Source organism: Syngnathus floridae, chromosome 14 (assembly GCF_059516105.1).
Source record: "Syngnathus floridae isolate MCC-2025c chromosome 14, RoL_Sflo_1.0, whole genome shotgun sequence".
Classification (NCBI taxonomy): Eukaryota; Metazoa; Chordata; class Actinopteri; order Syngnathiformes; family Syngnathidae; genus Syngnathus; species Syngnathus floridae.
In genome coordinates, this window is record NC_142426.1 from 2,173,349 (window position 1) to 2,193,753 (window position 20,405).

Consider the following 20,405-nt stretch of genomic DNA (forward strand, 5'->3'; position numbering starts at 1 on the left):
TTTCTGAGCAATGTTTTGACTCACTCCCATTGTTTACATCAGCATCATATCAGCTGTCGCCAAACAATTGTTCTTGCTGCGAAGCCTCCGTGCGCTACCTGTCACCATTGAGGCCCATGACACTTATCAGCACAGTAAAAAAAAACAATTGCCGCTGCATTGACAATTTGCGTTATGGAGATATGACATTTTATTGTCTGGCCTGGATATGTTCTTCAAATATAGTTCAAGGCATACTTCCTCTCAGCGTACAATCTGGGCAACCTTGGGAGGTCTACCAGTGACAGTTCAGCAGGCAGAATCTGTTTTGTGCTTATTTGAAATGGAAGCCCTCTCCGTTGATCTCCTAAATGAAGCATTGCCTTTGGTTTTCCTCCTTGAAATAAGCCTTTATCCAGTCATCTTTTCTGCTGAACACATGACTTTTACCCCCTTCCTTTGCCACCATAACCAAAACCTTACACAAGACTAATATTATTTAAGGTACAGAAAGTATTGGGCTGATGGAAAAGTGAGATAGTCGGGAGGGGGAGTGTCAAAGAAAAACAAAACAAAAACATTCAAAGCTGCTGAAAAGTGCTCTCCTCCTTCACTTCCTCCTCTTTTCTGCCTCTTGGAATCCCACGAGGAGACACTCCCAAATGACTGCCCATTGGCCTGGAGGCAATTCAGAGAAGAGTGTTTAACAGCCAAAGTGAGAGAGAGAGAGAGAGAGAGAGAGAGAGAGAGAGAGAGAGAGAGAGAGAGAGAGAGAGAGAGAGAGAGAGAGAAAATCGCCAGTCGTGAGGACGTCTTTACTTCATCAGCAGGTGCCACGAGAAGAAGTCCGACAATCAAGGGTGAGGAATTTATTTTATGATCATGTTGCATTCATTCATACAATTGCATGCTATTATTGCATGCTTTTGAAATTCTGGAAAATATTGACAGTTTGACACCATGAATGAATGCGTCGTCATCTTAAAACATAAAGGTGAGTGTTGAACAGCTGTTGTGCTTTTAGATGTCATTAAAAACAATTATATGGACTTATTTGAGGCAAAATCCTTTTGAACAGCAAAAAAAGAATAATTAGTACATTGACTAGCCCTTCAATATGAGATTAAATATAAAATGTCCATTGTCAGAGAGGTGTTCTATTCATAATTTAATGATTAAATTATGAATAATTAATTTATATTAATGATTAAATTATGAATAAGAATGACTAGAACAGCTTTTAGATGACTTCAAAGATGACGATCAAATTTAAGACCTGACTGACTGAATCTTAGCAACACAATAAATAAAGCAATGTCATATTTTTGACATGCAATATGAAACAACTATGATTTTTGCAAACAAAATAAATGAACCCTATGATTTTCAAAAATTAGATTTAAGTAGTAATTGTCATTTTAATGAACGTTAAAATTGTAATGATGCGAAAACAAATCTACTGGCTAGACATTTGATCCTCCCATACAGCGCTAACATTAAGTAAAAAAATAAAAAAAAAAAAATCCACAAAGCCGTGAAAATCTGCATTTATGATGTCGCTCCCACTGGGGCACCTGTAATAGACTTGAGTTTCTCCAAAAGGAGAGCCATCATCCAGTTCAAAGCCCCGTTGGGTGAGATCATCCTTTATTGGCCGTCAACGTTCGTTTCCCTCAAGATGCTAACACGTTTAAGTGTAGCTATTCATATTAAAGAGGGGCCCATTGGATTGGCTTGCTGCTGATCCCGGAGATTTACATTTAATGCTGCTACTGTGCGTTGCTCGGGGGACCTCCACAAGCCCTGCAAATGAATTCCAGATGCAGGCCCTCAGCCATGAACGGCTCTCTAGAGCTGGAGAGACAGAGAGTCCCACATCCCCGACCGAGTGAATGGGTCGCCCTTTCAAAAAAAAAAGCCTTCAGGTTGCATAATGCGGCGGCTTTCATGGCTGCGGCTCATGAGCTTAGTTTTTCACCTGGCGGCCCCACACACAAAAAGCACTCTCATTGCTTTTCCTGCTCTGTCTGCAAGGGTTGCGTCTCGGGATCATACAAAGACGTCATTTCATTCAATCTCCACTTTTTACAGCACCTCTCAAGGAAGCACAAAAGTTTGAAGAGTCACATGAGTTGAAATCAACGATTATTCAACAACGATTATCCAACGATTATCTAACGATTATCCTTTGAGCCATTTTTCCAAAAGCTGTCTACAACTTGTTCCTTATATTTTCTGACAATCTGGACGAACTATGGCACCATGTCGCCACTCACGGGTCAGTCTTGGTACTACGCCAAGTTAGATCTATTGTTATAAATAATCTCGAGGACACCGCAAGCTAGAAGGGCTTATCCTAATATGTGTTTGGAAAATGGCTATGTGTGCACTTCATTCTAGGCCAGTGAATTGTACAGAACATCTGGAGGCGAGGCATTGGGCTTTTTTTGTTTGGAAGCTTAATAGCTCTCCCCGTCCGTCTGTCTCCTCTGTGTGATGTGTTGTCTGCCTCTGTTTGCCTCACACACTTGCCTTGCTGTCAGGTCAATGTTTGTGCATTCACAGCTTCCAAACAAACACCGCAGCATCTGTCACCACCGCTTGTGAAGGAAAATGGATCCAAGTAGGCTCGGCTCACTCCTGGCCTCACGACGGCACTTCATTTGTGAGATGTGATTTTATTGGGAAATGATCCAACTGAACATGATTCCTTTTGTTTCTTTCACTGCAATATTTGACAGAACCCTAATATGAAAGGAAAGCAGATTTTGTTGAGCAGTCTGCGGACGTCTGTGCCTTTCCCGTTTGAAACTCCAAATAGCACCTTGAAAATCATGTTGATGTTACGCAACTGGCTCATTGCCACGGTGACCCCTGAGCACCTCATTTTGTGGTCTGGGCTAGACACCTCTCATGTTGTGCTCAACTTTGCCACACACTAAAATCGTCAGTCGACGTTTATTTCAAGACATGTTATAATACAGATGAGTTCCGTTTGCGTTAAGCATATATGTACATTTTGATTTTCTTTTTTACTCTTGACAAACTGTCTTTGTAGGTACTGTCCGGCTACTGAAACGGTTCATATAGTTCTGCCTTCAGAAGCATTATCTTAGAAAGTTAAACAAAAAGTATATGTTTTCAGAAGTTCCTTTTGGATGATTGACAGCAAAGTCTGAATCAAACTGTCCTGCTAGCAAAATATAGACGTGCACATTGTAATCTATAACAATAAATGTACAACAGTGGTTTTACTGCTGTACTGGGAAATGACGTAAATAATGATCATGATCATTTTGCTCAAAATTGGGGGCACTGTACCTGCTGACTTAGCGGCCAATAGACATTTTCATTCCAATTGCCGAACAAGCCGGAGCAGCCATCGGCTCTGCTTAAAATGTCCCAAAGGAAGAATGAAAGTGTCTGTGTGTGAAAGGAAAGAAGTGTTAAATAAAATTGACAGTCTTGTTAAAGCATCTTTGAGCTCCACAACGCTCTTGCATCTCTCAATATTAGTATTGTTTAAAAGGCAGCTTTTCGAATCCGAATTCTTTTTTTATGAATTCATCACTTTGCTTGTCATTGGGCTGGCTCACCTCCTTTGGTGTTTCTCTTCATTCACGCATTCTCAAGAAACAGCCACTTAAGCGGACGAGCCGACCGCCACACATGTAGTGATGTCACGACTCACACAGCCGCCAATCGCCGACCTCAAACCTTTGACCAATAGCAATTACATCGGTGGCTTGAAGTTGACGACGTGAGCTTGAACGACTCCAGCCATGTTTCCACCAAGTGGTAGTTGACAACAGTAATGGTTTGGAACAGACGACCTTGATCAGGCTGCTGTTTCCACTGCGGGGTGTGTTGAGCAGATGGCGATAGTTTTAGCAGCTACGTCAATAGCAGCGTGACTGACACTCAATGGAACAATGAAGGATGTACACTGCATATGGAAGATTGTTTTTTTTTACCGTACTTCACATTTTCCAAATTTAGTATGATATAGCCTTATCCCAACATTGTTTCCTGGAAAACTCTAAAGACAACAAACCATAGTGACAGGAATTTTAAAGGAGAAGAAGCTAGTCCACTGTGTTCACACCCGCTACGGCGCAGTGAAAAACACAAAAACCCAAGCATCACTCTTGCTCATTGTCCAGTTTTACAAAACATAGTGTTGTCAAATTTGCTCGCCATTTTAAATTGCTCAAGGACAACTGAGTCACTACTATTCAATGAGGTCTAAAGTTTCTACGGTGGCTATTGAAAGAAAAGATCCCTTCACAGCACTCGGGGGGGGGGAGTCACGTTTTCTCCCTGCTGAGATTTGCTGATAATCTGCTAATGGTTTCATTCTAGCGTCGAGGGGGAAATCAGCACATTTACAGACCACTTGATGACATTTCAGTGCACAGGGCCAAAGCTCACAATGGGCCCAGTGGGCTGATTTGGAGGGGATTTAGTTGTAAAACGTTCTTCATGGTCTGTTTTTGCACTTTCTGCTCAATACGGTCACAGAAAGAGATCTGTAAATATCCTTAGTTCAGTGAAAGCGCCAATATGGTGAATGAAGAGGGAAGTTGGGGTTTTATTATCATGATTTCTATATTTATATCGTATTAATACAATACAACAATGATAAATATGTAATGATTGATTTATTTCCCTCTCAATGTATCTATTATTTTATGAGTCATTGATTTCACCAGTGGAAACATTACAGCCAAACTCAAGAGAACGTAAGAAAGCCTTTGGCCATTATGAAAGGTTTATAATCGGTATTGCGAACAAACTGGGTGCATGGCCTCATTTCAAAGTTATTTTCAGACCTGAGATAAAAGAAACCTTGTAAAAGATGAGGTGACTGTGCTTTCTGAGACTTTGTAATTTGCCCACTTTAGGGAAGCCGCAGCAGGCATTTGGGTTGGTTGACATGACATCAGTTTGGCTAAACGCAATGACATCATTGAACCCTGTCCTGTACAACAGAAGGAGCAGGTCAAAATGTTTGACTGGGCAAAATGAATAGCGCCGCTGGTTTGGTTACAAGACTTTTCCTTCCAAAAAGACATCGCACAACCACACAGCGGGTTTCGTTTTATTCAAAGAACTAAACAGCACGACTGCTAAATATACCGAAGGAATAATCGTCAAGAGCATTTCTGTCCTCGGTTCTCTGTAAACGAGTGCCAAGGATATTTAATGGTGACCCCTTTTCAAGCTGGCAACCGTGCCATGCTTCCAGTCAGCAAACATCTGCAGTTTTCCCAACACACAAAGCTCATGCCAAAGATGTCCAAGAATCACGTCAGAAGGAGTAGTAATCTCGATTATTGAGCCAATGTTTCTGTTTTAATCTCGCAAGGGTTCTCGTAATTACGATTCTCACACGCTTTACGCCAAATTGCTGATTTAGTCCTTTAATTAGACAGCTGACTAGCCCTGCAAAAGTTCATTAATGGTGAGCGGCTTTAAAATCAGCAATATATTCTTTTGCCTCGGAATGAACTAATGCGGTTACGGTTCAGTAGATGACTTTGCGATCCCCAAGGAAATCCTGGATTTCTTTCTAATTTTCTCTGATCTTCTCCTTCAGCCATGACCACTAGAACCCAATGGAGGGCCCTGCTGGCCCTCCTGTGCACCATCTGGCACTTGGGCTTTGCTACCAAAGTGGATTCCTCAGCACCGGAGCAAGCCGTCACATTCAGCCACGTCTATAATATTGACGTTCCGGGGGTGTCCGCTTGCAAACTGGAGGCGAGCCAGGATGAAAAAGGTGCTAAGAAACAAGATATGGCTACATAATGACTCAAGTGTACTAGAGCAAGTGTTATTGGGCCATATGTTGTAGGTCTGCAGACGGCGAGTGCAACCAATGGAGAGAACGACATCGTCTTCAGGCACAACATCAGGTTGCAGTCGCCCACGTGTGACTGCGGGGAGTCCGAGAGCTTTAAATCGCTCCTGTACAGAGTGAATGGCTTGGAAGAGGAAGTCAACTACCTCAAGAGCCAGTGTGCTCAGGGATGCTGCGGCAATGGAGCAGGTAGGACCCAATATATATATATATATATATATATACATACATATATAAACTCACCCTGGCGTGGACAGGGTTTGTCAGTCCAGATGGGCCGTATTCGCTTGAAATGGACGACGACTTTCCTATGAGCCGAGGATTTGCCGGAAACGTGAAGCACCGACAGGCGGGAGGGAGTTGACCATTTTCTATTGCTTGTCCAGGTGTAGACTCAAGTTGCAGCGGGCATGGTACCTATCAGCAGGACACATGCAGCTGCTTCTGTTACCCAGGCTGGGAAGGCCCGGACTGCTCCGTATCCTCCTGCCCGGACGAGTGCAATGACAACGGCCGTTGCGTGGATCGCAAGTGTATCTGCCATCAGGGCTACACGGGAGAAGACTGTAGCCAGCTTATGTGCCCCGACAACTGCAACGACAAGGGCCGCTGCGTGGACGGAAAATGCGCGTGCTTCCCACACTTCACTGGCGACGACTGCAGCGTCCACAAGTGTCCCCACGACTGCAACCGCAACGGCCTTTGTTTTGACGGCCAGTGCGTCTGCGACCAGGGTTTTTACGGGGAGGACTGTTCATTAGGTAAGCTACTTTGTTTTCTCTTATGTCAAGGACGAATATCTCTATAGCTGCGCATATAATGATTTCTGTAGAAGAAAGTCTAGGATTTGCCAAATATTTAACCTGACGCTGCATTGCTCTTTCAGATTGAAAATAGTCCGCTTCAATCATAATATTGTGTTTTGCTATTTTGAGGTATGCTTGGAACGGTAACGTGTTCCATTTGTTTCCAGACCTTTTGTGCTTACCCTACCAAAAAAGACCGACCACCTTTGGTTTTGACTTGGTGTTGATAGCGTAACCATGAGAACCGCGCCCTAACCCTCGGACACCACGGCGGTATGGCTGTAACCTTGTCTGTATGTTGAGGGACAATCACACCTTTAAATTATTTAGGTGTCCTGATATTTAAGGTCTCAGGAGTTTTGCCACCCACCGTGCACCAGTGACCTATACAGGAAACTGCTCAAATTCGTACTGCCGAGAGTTGAGCGTTCCTGTCTACTCATGTCAACTATACAGCACAGATATTTTCCTCTTCTCAGGTTTCTGCATGCAAAGCTTTCTTTATTTGAATCTAAAGATTCATTGACTATTAATCCACCACCGCAGAGGTTGTCTCATCTGCGGAAAGCTTAGCGGCCTCAGTAGCGTGCGTTGCCGACTGGCCGTCTGCCGTGTCTTGGCCGCTGCGTTGTCACGCTACACCGGCGTAGTTATGTATACATACCTTCCGATTCACCCTCTTGACATCACTTGTTCCATCATCACCAAAGAGCTTTACATTCTGGTAGCATGACAAAGGCCTTGAAAATAACATCGTGCTGTTGCTAACGCTAACGTGATTTAAAATACCCGACAATATGTACGTGTCAGCGCATCGTCAAGTGAAATGTCCTTGCGTTCTCCTTTAAAATCATATCTCATATGCTGAGTTTCAACCTTAAAGCATTGGACATCCATATTTGTGTATTTTTCAGTGCTCAGTCCTCAAGGTCTGAGGGTGGTCCAGACCACTGACGTCTCCGTCCTGGTCCAGTGGTTGCCGGTTCCTGGGGCTGATTATTATGTTTTAACCTATCATCCCCGAGGTCAGGGAAGTTCCTTGAAGCAGGTACATTTTTCACCGTACGTACGGATTTGAAAATGAGAGCAGATGTTTCTTTGAAACAAATGTTATTGCAACAATCTGCCTCCTAGGTCCGTGTTCCCAGCACGGAAAACTCCCATCTCATCACAGGCCTGACTTCTGGGCTTAGCTATTTTGTTGAAGTCCACGCTGTTATCAGAGGCTTCCAAAGTGGAGCGGAGGAAATTGAAGCCACCACTGGTGAGGCTGCCACCTACCCTGAAACCCCTTCTGAGGAGCTCCTTGATCTGATCCGATCTTTAGCATACCACAAACAGTGTCTCGTTCCTATTTAAAGACAGAAAGTGTTTCATTAAGATTTGGTTTGTCGTTTCGTAATTGCTGCACGGATGTGTTTAATGTCAATTGGACTTCTTGACTGATGTGGTAGGGAGACCGAGGTGTGTAGAAGGAGATTGTGCTACAGAATTAGCGCCAGGCAGACAGACAGACGGAGCAGATTGGAACATTCACATGGTGTTCCTTGTAACGCATCTGACTTTTGACTGTTAGCCAGCTGCGGGCAGATGTTTGGCTGCTTGCGAACTTCAGACGACAACAGAAGGGGCCACGTGTTAGATAGCAGAGGCTGCTTGAAAGGAGTTCAACAGTTCTCCAAAAGTCGCATTTCAGTGCTTCACTTGGCTGGAAGTTCACATATTGAGTACCCAAAAAAATGCACGGACAAGAACATTTTGTTGCCTTCCAGGCGTCTCAACAGTCAACGACATCCGAGTTCTTGACCGGACCGACGTCTCAATCCAGGTGGATTGGCGCAACCCCCAAACTGAGGTGGATCACTTTCGCCTCACGCATACTGACCCATCAGGTCAGGAGGCGGAGCTGAATGTACCGAGAAGCCAAGAGGCGAGAACCAAACACACCATCGTGGGTGAGCAGCTGCACATTTTATATTGCCAAATTGGAGGTGAACGTGTACTGAGCAGAATTGAAATCTGATATGTTTTTTTTCCTCTTCAGGTTTGTTTCCGGGAACAGAATACTTGATTGCAGTGCAGGCCATCAAAGGACCGGTGAAGGGCAATTCTTCTTCCATCACAGCTTCTACAGGTCAGTCTCAATCTGTATCTATGAAGGGAATCCACCTGATGAGCCTCTCCTGAGAATACTCGCTTTTAATCGGGCCGCTACCGAACGTGCCTGCTCCAATAGTCATAAAAGCAAACAAGCCAGAAAGGAATAGCAAAAGCAGAATCTCGTTGACACACGATATGACCCTCCTCGGGCGGCCAACGACAACGGAACGATTAAGGAATACGGTCCCACCAATGAGAGCTGCAATTATGGGTTAATGACATAGAGGGTTGGAATTTACAAGCTCATAACGCTTCTCATGCTAAGTGCGGGAAAGGTGATATGATTGGTGTAATGACTGCAAGATGCTCGCTGATGCTTGAGGCCATCTGAGGTAGTATACCATTCCTTTCCAAAGCATTCGATTGAATATATTGAATCATTCCAACTGTTTATTTGAATATTGATGTCTTGGAAACCCCGAGCCAGACAATTGAATGGATTTTACCGCTCTTATTCTGAAGCTTCCTGTTGTTATTTTTTCTTCTCATCACCTGCCCATGTGAGATTATGAAACCAGACAGACATATCCGACCCTACTGCTACTGTATAGGTCAAAAGTAGGCAAATGAGCAAAATTGAGACAAATTGTTCGAACGAAATTGTGAATGTTCTAGAGGCGTGTGTCCCCAATGAAAGATTTTCTCAGGCATGCCAATTTTGAGCAAAAGTGTCTAATCAAAGCCACTTGGAGTGAACATGTCCAACGTGCTAGAAAATAAAACGGAGCTTAGCGCTGCAGCTGCTACTTATTTACATTGAATGAATTCACCGGCAAGGCCCGTCTGACCAGAAGCAGCTGGACCCGGTTAAAGCATGTTGAGTCTTGGTATTATGGGGGACACCTTATATGGTCCTGTGGGACGTCTGTCTGGCTTATCAGTCCAAGGTTGTCTTACGTCGTCCTCTGTGGGGAAAAAAGGCAAAATGTCAAGGGAGGAGAGAAGAATAACACACAAGGACCCACAGAACGGCTGCGGAATTATTCTTTCGTCCTCGCTCTGGTCAGACATGTCTGCTGCACATTATGTGCATTTGGTTTTGCTTTAGGTGGAATATACATGTGGCTTTGTTCTATTTGTAGAAATAATATTGCGACTTAAAGGCTTTTTTTGCATAACTTGCTTTTTCCCCCAAAAACATTGCAGGCAAAAAATCTGACGGTTCGTACTGTTCTGCACTGGCGGAGCTCGGATTTCTTTCCCGCAAAATATTTTTTTACAACACCCCTAAAATTCTTCAAAAAATGCTGTTAGAGATTCATTATATGTTCCCCATGGGGGACGGGTGGAAATGTGGAAAACAATTCCCGAAAAAATCAGAAAATACCATGAAGTCGATTATCGGGCCTGACACCTGAGGTGGTCCTAGCATATTTCGGGGGAGGCGTGCCCCCTGACCCTCCCCCTTGCTTTGTCAGTGCTGTTCTGCTGATTTATATTTATAGGTAAACCAAACCTTACCAGTTGAAAAGCAAAACAAATGTTTCAAACAGTACAAAAATGAGTTTAAAAATAGCTTAAGATTGTGAGGTGTGAGAGGCAAAGCAGTTAGTGGCTAAGAAGGAAATAGAGTTTAACAGATGGACGGCATTTGGTTTTCTTCTCCTGCACATATCGTGGATCAGTGTTCATCCAAGCAAGTGCATGGTGACACCAGACAAGCCTTGAAGTGCATCACAAAGGAATCCTCCCTAATGATGATTGCTTTTACATTTGCCCTCATCTCTGGTGTCTCTGCTGGGAGCTTGTATGGCAGCCTCCTCCGTCATCCATCTTCTCTCAACACACACTGACGCCTGTCATCATGCATGGCTCACGTCTCCTGCGATAGCACATATGTTACATACATCGGATCGGCCCTCTGTGTGTGCAAAGCCGTACGACGCTTGCGTTTGCTTTTCCACAAATGTCTCCGAGAGTGACTCAGATAGTGTTCTTGTTCAACATAAAGGAGGATTTTTTTTTTTTTTGTGTCCTACAATTGAAGTGGAAAGCCTTCCTCTGACCCTGCTTCTTTTCATCCGTGGTTTGGAAAGTGGCATCTTTTGGGCTAGGAATCCCGCCCGCAGGTGGATGAAAGAATGTTCCTCTGATATTGAACTGCTTATCTCCATTTTTGGTCAAACAAATGAACAAATTCAAGGAATCAATGTTGTGGGAAGTGCTTCTCAAAAATAACTGCCATCCCGAGTTGATTCATGTAATAGAGGTCGAGATCGGAGCTTTGTTTTTTTTCTCAAACCTGATGCCTGACAAGCAGGTCCAGAGGGCAGCCCTCTATGACGTCAGCGGTCGGGCTTTGTGACCGCAGGTTCCTGGCAAGACGCCGACAAACGCTCATCACGCTAGTCGCTGGCAGTTTTGTAAAAGCCAGATGCATACTGTGACATATGGAGTTGACATTGATGATGACGTCATCCTAGGATTCTCGATTCATGACGCGAGATGCTTTCCAATTTACGTCTACTGAGCTTGTCTTCTAAGCATGGTCGAAACTTCCCAATGATTTATTTGGAAGCCAGAACGGGCTATCTTGCTTATTGATCGCAATGGAGTTTGTTGGCCGAGTTCCTACTTACTGTTTCTACCATACATGAAACGAAAGCGATCGAAAAGTCCACTTGTCAAAATGTAATTGATTGCCCTGCCATAGATCCCAGTGCCGATTGATTTATGGCCCTCCTGATAAAACCATAAAGGACCGTACTGTATATGATGTTTTTATTCCCTCCCGTGTTTAAAAAGTCAAAGTGTACAAAGATTAATGACACCTCATCGAAGAATGTTCAGATTTTTATGACCACAAAAGATCAAAGTATATCATAAAAACACACCTTTTAACAATCAAATGGACATCTACTTGTTCTTTGACATTTGTGTTCTTTAAATGGGCCTTCATAAATGAACTGGGGGGCAATTAATCAATCATTTCCTTTTTGGGAGCATTTACTGATCTGTCACGGGTTATGGTTTTATTGAAGGTTGTCATCAATGAATTGGGGGCCTTCAATCAATCACCTTGAGACTGAGATCATTTCTCACTTGAGGCAATTCAATTTTGAAATCACATTCTTCCAATCTCTACCTTCTTAGACATCGACGCCCCGACAAACCTGATCACCACTCAGGTAGCAGAGGACACCGCCACCGTTTCTTGGGGCCCGGTCCAGGCCCAAATCCAAGGCTATATGTTGACATACACCTCGGATGCGGGCTCCAGCGGCGAGATCCCCGTTGGGCGCGACGTGACTTCATACAGACTGGTTGGCCTAAAGCCCGGTGTGGTCTACACCATTGAAATCTGGGCCTTCACGGGTGATAAGGTCAGCAGGAAGACTTTCACCATGGCTGAGACAGGTAAACTTGAAAGGATCTCCAGAGTAGGACTCATCCCGTCCGACATTTTGAGGTGTTTCAACCTTTTGTTGACTAACCTGAACCATGGCCTTAATATAGAGATGGACGGTCCCGCTAACCTCATGGCCCAGGAAGAAACAGAGAGCAGCTTCAAAGTGTCATGGGAGAGCGTCCAAGCAGAAATTGACGGCTACAAGCTAACGTACCGTTCTTCTGACAGCTTGAGCGAGGAAATCCCAGTTGGGCCTGACAGAAGTTCGCACACGATAAAGGGTTTGAGGCCTGGGGTTACCTATACAGTCCACATCTGGGCTGTCAAAGGAAACCAAGCCAGCAGAAAGATCTCAACACAAGCAGAAACAGGTCTTCAATATGACTTCTCTCCTCTGGACAAAACCTTCATTGTGGGTCAACCTTGTCTTCTAATTTTTCCCTCTAGAATCCGATGCTCCTGCTAATCTCATAGCCCACGATGAGACCGAGAACAGCTTCATGGTGTCGTGGGACAGTGTCCAGGCAGAAATCGACGGCTACGTCCTCACCTACCACTCCTCGGAGGGCTCCGGCGATGAGATCTCTCTGGGGCCGGACATCAGTTCCTACGTCCTAACGGGCTTGAGGCCTGGCGTGGTGTACACAGTCTACATCTGGGCCATCAAAGGAAGCAGAGCCAGCCGAAAGATCTCCACACAAGCAGAGACAGGTTCCATTCTGACCTTTCTTGCGACGATACCACTTGCGTCGGTGGCATCAACCGCATATTCCAATATCTTCCCACAGAGCTGGACGATCCTGCTAACCCTATAGCTCGAGACCAAACCGAGAGCAGCTTCATGGTGTCCTGGGATGGCACCCAGGCAGAAATCGACGGCTATGTCCTCAGCTACAGTTCCTCGGAGGGCGCTAGCGGGGAAATCGGCGTGGGTCCCCAAAGTCATTCTCATAGTCTGACCGGTTTGAGGCCAGGCGTCGTCTACACTGTCTACATCTGGGCCGTCAAAGGAGGCAGAAGCAGCAGGAAGATCTCAGTGCAAGCGGAGACAGGTTCCACATGACTCAATCTATGGATTGTTTGAAGGATAGCTGGGAACCACTTCTCATATGCCAAACATTCCACATGTACTTCCTAAGCGATGATACACTCAATACTAGCATTTTATTAGTCAAATCCTCAGGAAGTAGCACAATCCTTTATTTTGGCAGGGCAAGCTTCCCAGACTTTAATAGATACTGTACGTTGTGTATGGGGCAGCAGCAGCAGCAGCAGCAGCAGTGGCACATGAACAAACGTTTCTTTAAGCAAAACACGCCTGAAGTGGTGAAAAGTTCATTCTACCGGTAGGCCGTATTTTGATATGGCCTCCGTCAAGCTGCCAACCATCAGTGCTCACGCAATAAAAAAAATAATTCATTTGTGAGTGGCCAAATATGTCAATTAATTGAAGGGCTATAATTGATGTGAGTTTGCCGCCAACTCACCGCCCACCCAAAGTCAGCCGGGTTCACCTTCAGCTGACAACCAAAAATTCGGATAGCTGTATAATGTTCAGTCCCCATACAATAATTACTCGACCCTGTGCGCATGTGTCAAACAAATCAGCTCAGTGTTGATTTTCAAACAGGACAGGCTAATTACTAGTTCATCCTCACAAAGCATATGAAAACCATGCATGCACATAATTGTCAGCTTTGGTCCTGAGCGTCAAGTAGACGAAGCCAGAAAACAAAAAATACCATCGACTAAACCAGTGGGATGATCGATGGTCTTTTGCCATTTCAAGCTTTACAGCAGCCCAAATCCAAACGAATGACATTATCGCCATGAATGAGCACTCACTTGTCGTGTGTTGTCATCCAACTGACAGACATTGACGCTCCAAAGGACTTGCAGGCTTTGAGTGTCACCACGGAGTCGGCTCAATTGACCTGGGCTGCACCTTTCGCTGACATCGAGGGCTACATCCTAACCTACAGGGACGAGGATGGCAACATGGAGGTGAGTTAGACACGCATCCGACATTAAAAAAAAGAAAGCAATATTTAAACTGCTGAGGCAGCATCACATCTATCTATCTATCTATCTATCTATCTATCTATCTATCTATCTATCTATCTATCTATCTATCTATCTATCTATCTGTCTGTCTGTCTGTCTGTCTGTCTGTCTGTCTGTCTGTCTGTCTGTCTGTCTGTCTGTCTGTCTGTCTGTCTGTCTGTCTGTCTGTCTGTCTGTCTGTCTGTCTGTCTGTCTGTCTGTCTGTCTGTCTATCTATCTATCTATCTATCTATCTATCTATCTATCTATCTATCTATCTATCTATCTAAATGTATATAGAATTTTCACTTATTCTAGTCTTTACTGGGAATGCCTTGTCTTCATTTTTTCACATTCAAGGTCTGTGCAAGGCTGCTCTCTTGTGGTCATAAAGCGCCTAATCTTGTTACGTTTGGGTTTGTTAATCAAATGCAGACCTCCTTTTGGCCTTTGGGTAATAAAGGTGATATGTTCTACATTTTGTTCACAACCTATCCCAACTCCCAAGTGTTTGATAACATGATGTGGTTTTGTTCAAATAGCCCAAAATGTCAAAAGGCAAGCATGTCATGTGGCTCTATTTCATGTATTTGCATTTTGAGTCCACAAAGTCTGGAACGGATGAAACTGTTCCTGGTTACTCCCATTCCTAATTTGTTGTGTTGCGTGTCTGTCAGACTGTTGAGAAGCAGCTTGGAGCCAGAGAGACCAGCTTTGTCATGTCTAGCCTCCAGATGGCGAAGAGATACGTAGTTAGCATCATGGCTTATGGAGGAAACCAGAGGAGCAAAGCGGTGGAAATTGTCTTCAAAACAGGTCTGCATCATGCAAGTTTGGGTTCGGTTGAATGTTTTTGACCTGTTTTGATCCATTCCGTAGTTGGCCTCCTCTACCCCTTCCCAATGGACTGCCTCCAGATCCTGAAAAATGGCATCAAAAAGAGCGGAGTCTACACCGTATACATCAATAATGACAACTCCAAACCAATCGAAGCCTACTGTGACATGGATACTGATAGAGGCGGCTGGCTGGTACGCTGCTCCGCCCCCAACCCATTTTTTTTTTCCTCTTTCTTTCAATGTAGCAATGATATACGCCTATTCAGTAACCTACTGCCCAAGCCATCCAAAATGATTTGTTATATGCTTCTTCATATGTGTTCTTCCAGGTCCTGCAGCGTCGCACCACCGGCAAACTAGACTTCATGAAACGCTGGAGACCCTACGTGGCCGGTTTCGGCAACGCGACGGATGAGTTTTGGATGGGTGAGAACTCCAAAATCTTGCCAAGTCCGGCACACTGAGCTATCTTTGTTTTGTCGCTTTCAGGGCTGGACAAGATATACCAGATGACCAACACGCCCATCCGCTATGAGGCCAGGTTCGAGTTGGGCCTGGGGCCCGAGAGGGCCTACGCCGTCTACGACAACTTCAAGATCGCCAGCGCCAGGCAAAAGTTTGCGCTCACCATCGGCAACTACAGAGGGACAGCAGGTGCGCGTTTTTTTTTTATTGGCTTCTTGCCGAATGCCTCAATGTGGTAAAAAAAACAACACCGCGGCATCCGTGTCGATATTCATCCGACGAGCCGCTCGAAGGTGATGATGACACAGTGAGGTTGGGAAGTATTTACTTGCGCTGGATCAATGGCGTCTGTCTTTGTCGCTCCCGAGGTGACGCCATGACCTACCACCAAGGTCGGCCGTGGACCACCATCGACTCGGATAACGACATCGCCCTGGGCAACTGCGCCCTTACGCACCGCGGGGCCTGGTGGTACAAAAACTGTCACCTGGCCAATCTCAACGGCAAATGGGGAGACAACAGGCACAGTCTGGTGAGTGATCAGCCTCATGCACACTTCCAAGCAGTCAAGTCGTCACGAGGATAATGATCCTTATCGCCTCAGTTTGTGGGGGGGGGAAGTACAATTGACCATATTTGGACATCTGACACTTATAGGGGGTCAACTGGGAGCCGTGGAAAGGCCACCTGGTGTCCCTGGACTTCACCGAGATGAAGATCCGGCCGGTGGGAGCGTTCTCCAGCAGGAAGAGACGATCGTTGTTGGCCAGAGAGAAGAGCCGACACAATGCTGTCCACCGCCAGGAGAAGTAGAAGAGACGCATATCGTAGTCAGCCTGGGCTTCTGAAGAATTTGCTCGGACTTGGTGCAAAATAATCAGTTGGGAAGTTCAATTTGTTCGAAAACTTTTTGTTTGCACAATTTCTGTCAAAAATACATCAGAGCGGTCGGTCTGCTTGTTAAAAGTTTTGAATTGAATTCATTTTGCTCGATTTGCTTTCAAGGTTCCTCTCAAGTCTGGTTGTTGAGTAACAAGCAAGTTCTTCTAATGATTCCCAACCTTTCTTGAGCCAAGGCACAAATTTGACATCAGAAAAATGTGATGCCACCAAAGAAAAATGTCCCAAAAAATGAAATGAGTATATCCAGAAATAACGATGATCTCATCCCAGTGGAGTTGAGCACATATTTTCTTGTATGTGTGGGATCAGGTTGACACACTTGTAACTTCTGCCATCTCGATTGAATTGTTTTGTCTGTCTCTATATTTCTGTGGCATAGATAGATGTGGAGGAAACGGTGGGTCAGACAAACCTAACCCATGACTGCAGCCCACCTGAAAGTTGTCGTGGATCACAACAAAATCAAAAAATGGTCAAGCTGATTTTCCACCAATGATCGGATCTGCCTTTATCTTATGTTTTTAATTTGTTTTCTTAGGAAGCGGTACAAGATTTTCCCCAATGTTAATGAGTGTTGTCATATTAAACGGAATAAAATAAAAAAACATTTCCTTCGCTTGTGTTTTTCTTAAGATGAGCTTGCGCAGGCTTGACGCATGCACACACACGCACGCGCACGCACGCACGTTGTCACATCACGTTAGCGAACCGAAGAATGAGCATTAACCCTTAGACGTGCTAGTGACTGTACGCTACACTCTTCATACTAGGGTTGGGCTTTCAAACCAAACCAAGAAAAAGGACTCCTAGCACCACAGCACTCCATCAAGTGATGACTAATGTTTCCTCATAACAAAGTTGAGCAACTTACAGGAACTGCACGTGGGCAGTTCTTTCCAAATAGTTTCCCCAAAAATAAAATAGCAGAGCCTGCTCGGAAACAAAAGGAGATTTGGTCCTATTGATAGGGTATCCTCCATCCAAACATGTTGGGTGTTCAAAGTTTCAACGGATAGTCCGAAGCAACCCTTTCCACAGTAGTCACCATGACAGGCGACCACCTGGTGGCGTCAGTGTGCCGAGCGCCGTTGGACGATAAGGAGACGAAGATTTGAATCGACGGATGTGACGTCAGGGCTTTAGGTCAATTGAAGACAGGCGTGCTCGCTCAAGGGGAGTTATCATATGCAGGTGCCACCGAGCGCGTGGCGGCGGCGGACGGTTTCTCAGGTAAGCGAGCATGCTAGCAAATGTTTGTCGTCTCCTGCCGTTTTTCACGACGGATGCCGTGTTTGTTGCACGATTGGCACGCTTTGTTGCCTTTTCTCACAAGCCTTATTTTTATTATTTTTTATTTTGTTTGTCGCAGGATTGTCGTACTCTCGTGACTCAGCAAGGTCACGTCCACCACGACGGTGGGCCTGGAGGTAAATTGTAGGCCGCAGGCCATTTATGTTTGCAGTTTCTTACGATGCCATTTATAATTTCTTGCAGGATTTTCGCTGTCTAGGGAGTGCTTGAGGTTTCGGCATGGCACACCACAAATCAGTTTGAGTCGTTGCGCGTTTTGGTGGTATTTTAAGTGTCTTTCGCCGTTTTTTTTAATGCTGGCCAGCATTTTTTCATTCGTCTGTCTGTAGAAGGTTCGTAAATGACGCCGCCGATAAGCGCGTGTTTGTCTGACTATAGGAAATGTTAGTTTGACTCTAGTCAACTAAACCATTTTTTATTATTTTATATTATCCGTGTGCCATTTCCGTGTTGTTCAAACTGGTGAATGCAACGTATGTGTTACGTCATGTCCAAATCGGACCAAATCCATTCAAAGATAGTGCCCGCCCGCCCGCTCGTTCCGTTACGCAACAAACATTTGGTCTCGCGGTCCTGTCCAGTCCCTCTCTGTGCAGGCACTCGTCCGATCCACTGCCCCAGCAATCCGGGAAGGCAGACATATTGTGGTGGTTTTGGCAAGGGGAAAAAATTCTACTAGCACCGCTTTCTTTGGGTGATTCCTTCCTTTGCACCCCGCTCACCAATCGCGGGTCTGGTGGCCTCCGTCCACCGGCTCTTCGTTTCATACATCGTCTATTCCACCTTGCAAGACAAGCACAAAAGTCTCGCTTGCGCGGTCGCTTGCGCGGTCGCTTGCGCGGTCGCTTGCGCGGTCGCTTGCGCGGTCGCTTGCGCGGTCGCTTGCGCGGTCGCTTGCGCGGTCGCTTGCGCGGTCGCTTGCGCGGTCGCTTGCGCGGTCGCTTGCGCGGTCGCTTGCGCGGTCGCTTGCGCGGTCGCTTGCGCGGTCGCTTGCGCGGTCGCTTGCGCGGTCGCTTGCGCGGTCGCTTGCGCGGTCGCTTGCGCGGTCGCTTGCGCGGTCGCTTGCGCGGTCGCTTGCGCGGTCGCTTGCGCGGTCGCTTGCGCGGTCGCTTGCGCGGTCGCTTGCGCGGTCGCTTGCGCGGTCGCTTGCGCGGTCGCTTGCGCGGTCGCTTGCGCGGTCGCTTGCGCGGTCGCTTGCCGTCATTGCACGTTTGGCACTCAATGAGGGCTGCACATTTTGGAAAATCAATGATATGGCAGTATTGGGCCAGACCACTGTATTGAGGCAAGTTGTGCAAAATTCTTCGATGGGGGTTAACTATTTGATTGCAATGAGATCAGTTAGATTAGTTTACTTTAACTTACATCAATGACTTATCGTCTTAACTCATTACAAATAGTTAGGCAAGAAAACATGTTTCATTTGAGACATGAGGAAAAAAAAAATCTTTGCTGTCTTAAAGTGCATGTCAATAACCTAGACCACCATATGGCAGTTTTCCAATACACGTGCAGCCCTACACACACACACGTCACCATTGGTGTCCAAATGGCAGCCTCGGGGCAACTTGATCAACACACCACACGACTGAACACGACACTGCTTTGTAGCACTAATTATCAATGGCAACATTTCGTGATTGATTTAATGAATTTGCGTCAAAGAATTCTGAATTAGTTTCAGTATGCAGCCCTCAAGCAGACATTGGGTCACCGCTGGTGTAATTTATAAATAAATTAAAAAAAAATCAAATTCACACGTTGAAGCTGCGCAGGTTGACGCCTCCAGGGAAGCGGGTCTCCCTCAGAGCTCGGCGACTTCAGAGCGATGCCACAGCGGTCCGTTCACCTCTGATCAGGTCGTGTCACATCCCGATCACCATCTGCAGAAACAGAAACAAATGTTAGAAACTCAAAGAGCACCCCAAGTTGTCGGTCACTTGCTTACTTGATCACAGCGGCTAGCTACTATTGGTGAGCATCGCCCTGTCAGATCGGGCCGTGCGCCGTTTTTATAGTCTTTGGTATGACCCGGCCAGGGTTTGAACCCACAACCTTCCAGTCTCAGGGCGGACACTCTACCACTAGGCTACTGAGCTGGTGCCACAACCTCTTAAGCAAGACTCCTCCTCCTCCTCCTCCTCCTCCTCCTCCTCCTCCTCCTCCTCCTCCTCCTCCTCCTCCTCCTCCTCCTCCTCCTCCTCCTCCTCCTCCTCCTCCTCCTCCTCCTCCTCCTCCTCCTCCTCCTCCTCCTCCTCCTCCTCCTCCTCCTCCTCCTCCTCCTCCTCCTCCTCCTCCTCCTCCTCCTCCTCCTCCTCCTCCTCCTCCTCCTCCTCCTCCTCCTCCATCTCCATATGATAACGCCCCTTGAGCGAGCACACCTGTCTTCAACTGACGTCACATCCGTCGATTCAAATCTTCTCCTGATCGTCCAACGGCACTCGGCACACTGACACCACCAGGTGGTCGCCTGTCATGGTGACTACTGTGGAAAGGGTTGCTTCGGACTATCCGTTGAAACTTTGAACACCCAACATGTTTGGATGGAGGATACCCTATCAATATGACCAAATCTCCTTTTGTTTCCGAGCAGGCTCTTGTCGAGTGGTTAACGCCATTGTCTTCAATCAAATGAAAATATTTGTACCAATAGTTCATCCTAAAATGAATTGCAGTGCTCCCGTGGA

General features: G+C 45.8%; 2 protein-coding genes across 8 annotated transcripts in view; one reads left to right on the top strand and one right to left on the bottom strand.

Moving 5' to 3' along the window:
• The window catches only part of kiaa0040 (KIAA0040 ortholog), a 31,789-nt gene that overhangs the window by 2,483 nt on the left and 8,901 nt on the right, over positions 1-20,405 (bottom strand). For 4 of the 6 annotated variants that reach the window (XR_015862864.1, XR_015862863.1, XR_015862861.1 and 1 more), the window contains 3 exons: positions 15,059-19,601; positions 14,003-14,133; positions 9,179-9,713 (listed from right to left, as the gene is read on the bottom strand). The gene's annotated coding sequence lies outside the window, so the exon portion shown is untranslated. Of the gene's footprint in view, positions 1-9,178; positions 9,714-14,002; positions 14,134-15,058; positions 19,602-20,405 lie in introns of those variants that run through there. The other 2 variants (XR_015862860.1, XR_015862862.1) reach the window with 2 other exon arrangements.
• Positions 621-17,018, top strand: tnn (tenascin N). Of its 2 annotated transcripts, none has more exons than XM_088397488.1 (19): positions 621-839; positions 5,579-5,761; positions 5,837-6,031; positions 6,229-6,603; positions 7,563-7,696; positions 7,783-7,912; positions 8,421-8,603; positions 8,693-8,782; positions 11,902-12,165; positions 12,265-12,528; positions 12,605-12,868; positions 12,946-13,209; positions 14,031-14,161; positions 14,878-15,016; positions 15,080-15,231; positions 15,369-15,465; positions 15,529-15,693; positions 15,873-16,036; positions 16,162-17,018. In XM_088397488.1, exons 2-19 carry the CDS (start codon positions 5,581-5,583, stop codon positions 16,315-16,317), a joined length of 3,348 nt encoding a protein of 1,115 aa, XP_088253614.1. In that variant the 5' UTR covers positions 621-839; positions 5,579-5,580; the 3' UTR covers positions 16,318-17,018. The 2 variants fall into 2 exon arrangements, with proteins under 2 accessions (XP_088253614.1, XP_088253613.1); XM_088397487.1 differs by lacking the exon at positions 621-839 and adding an exon at positions 957-973.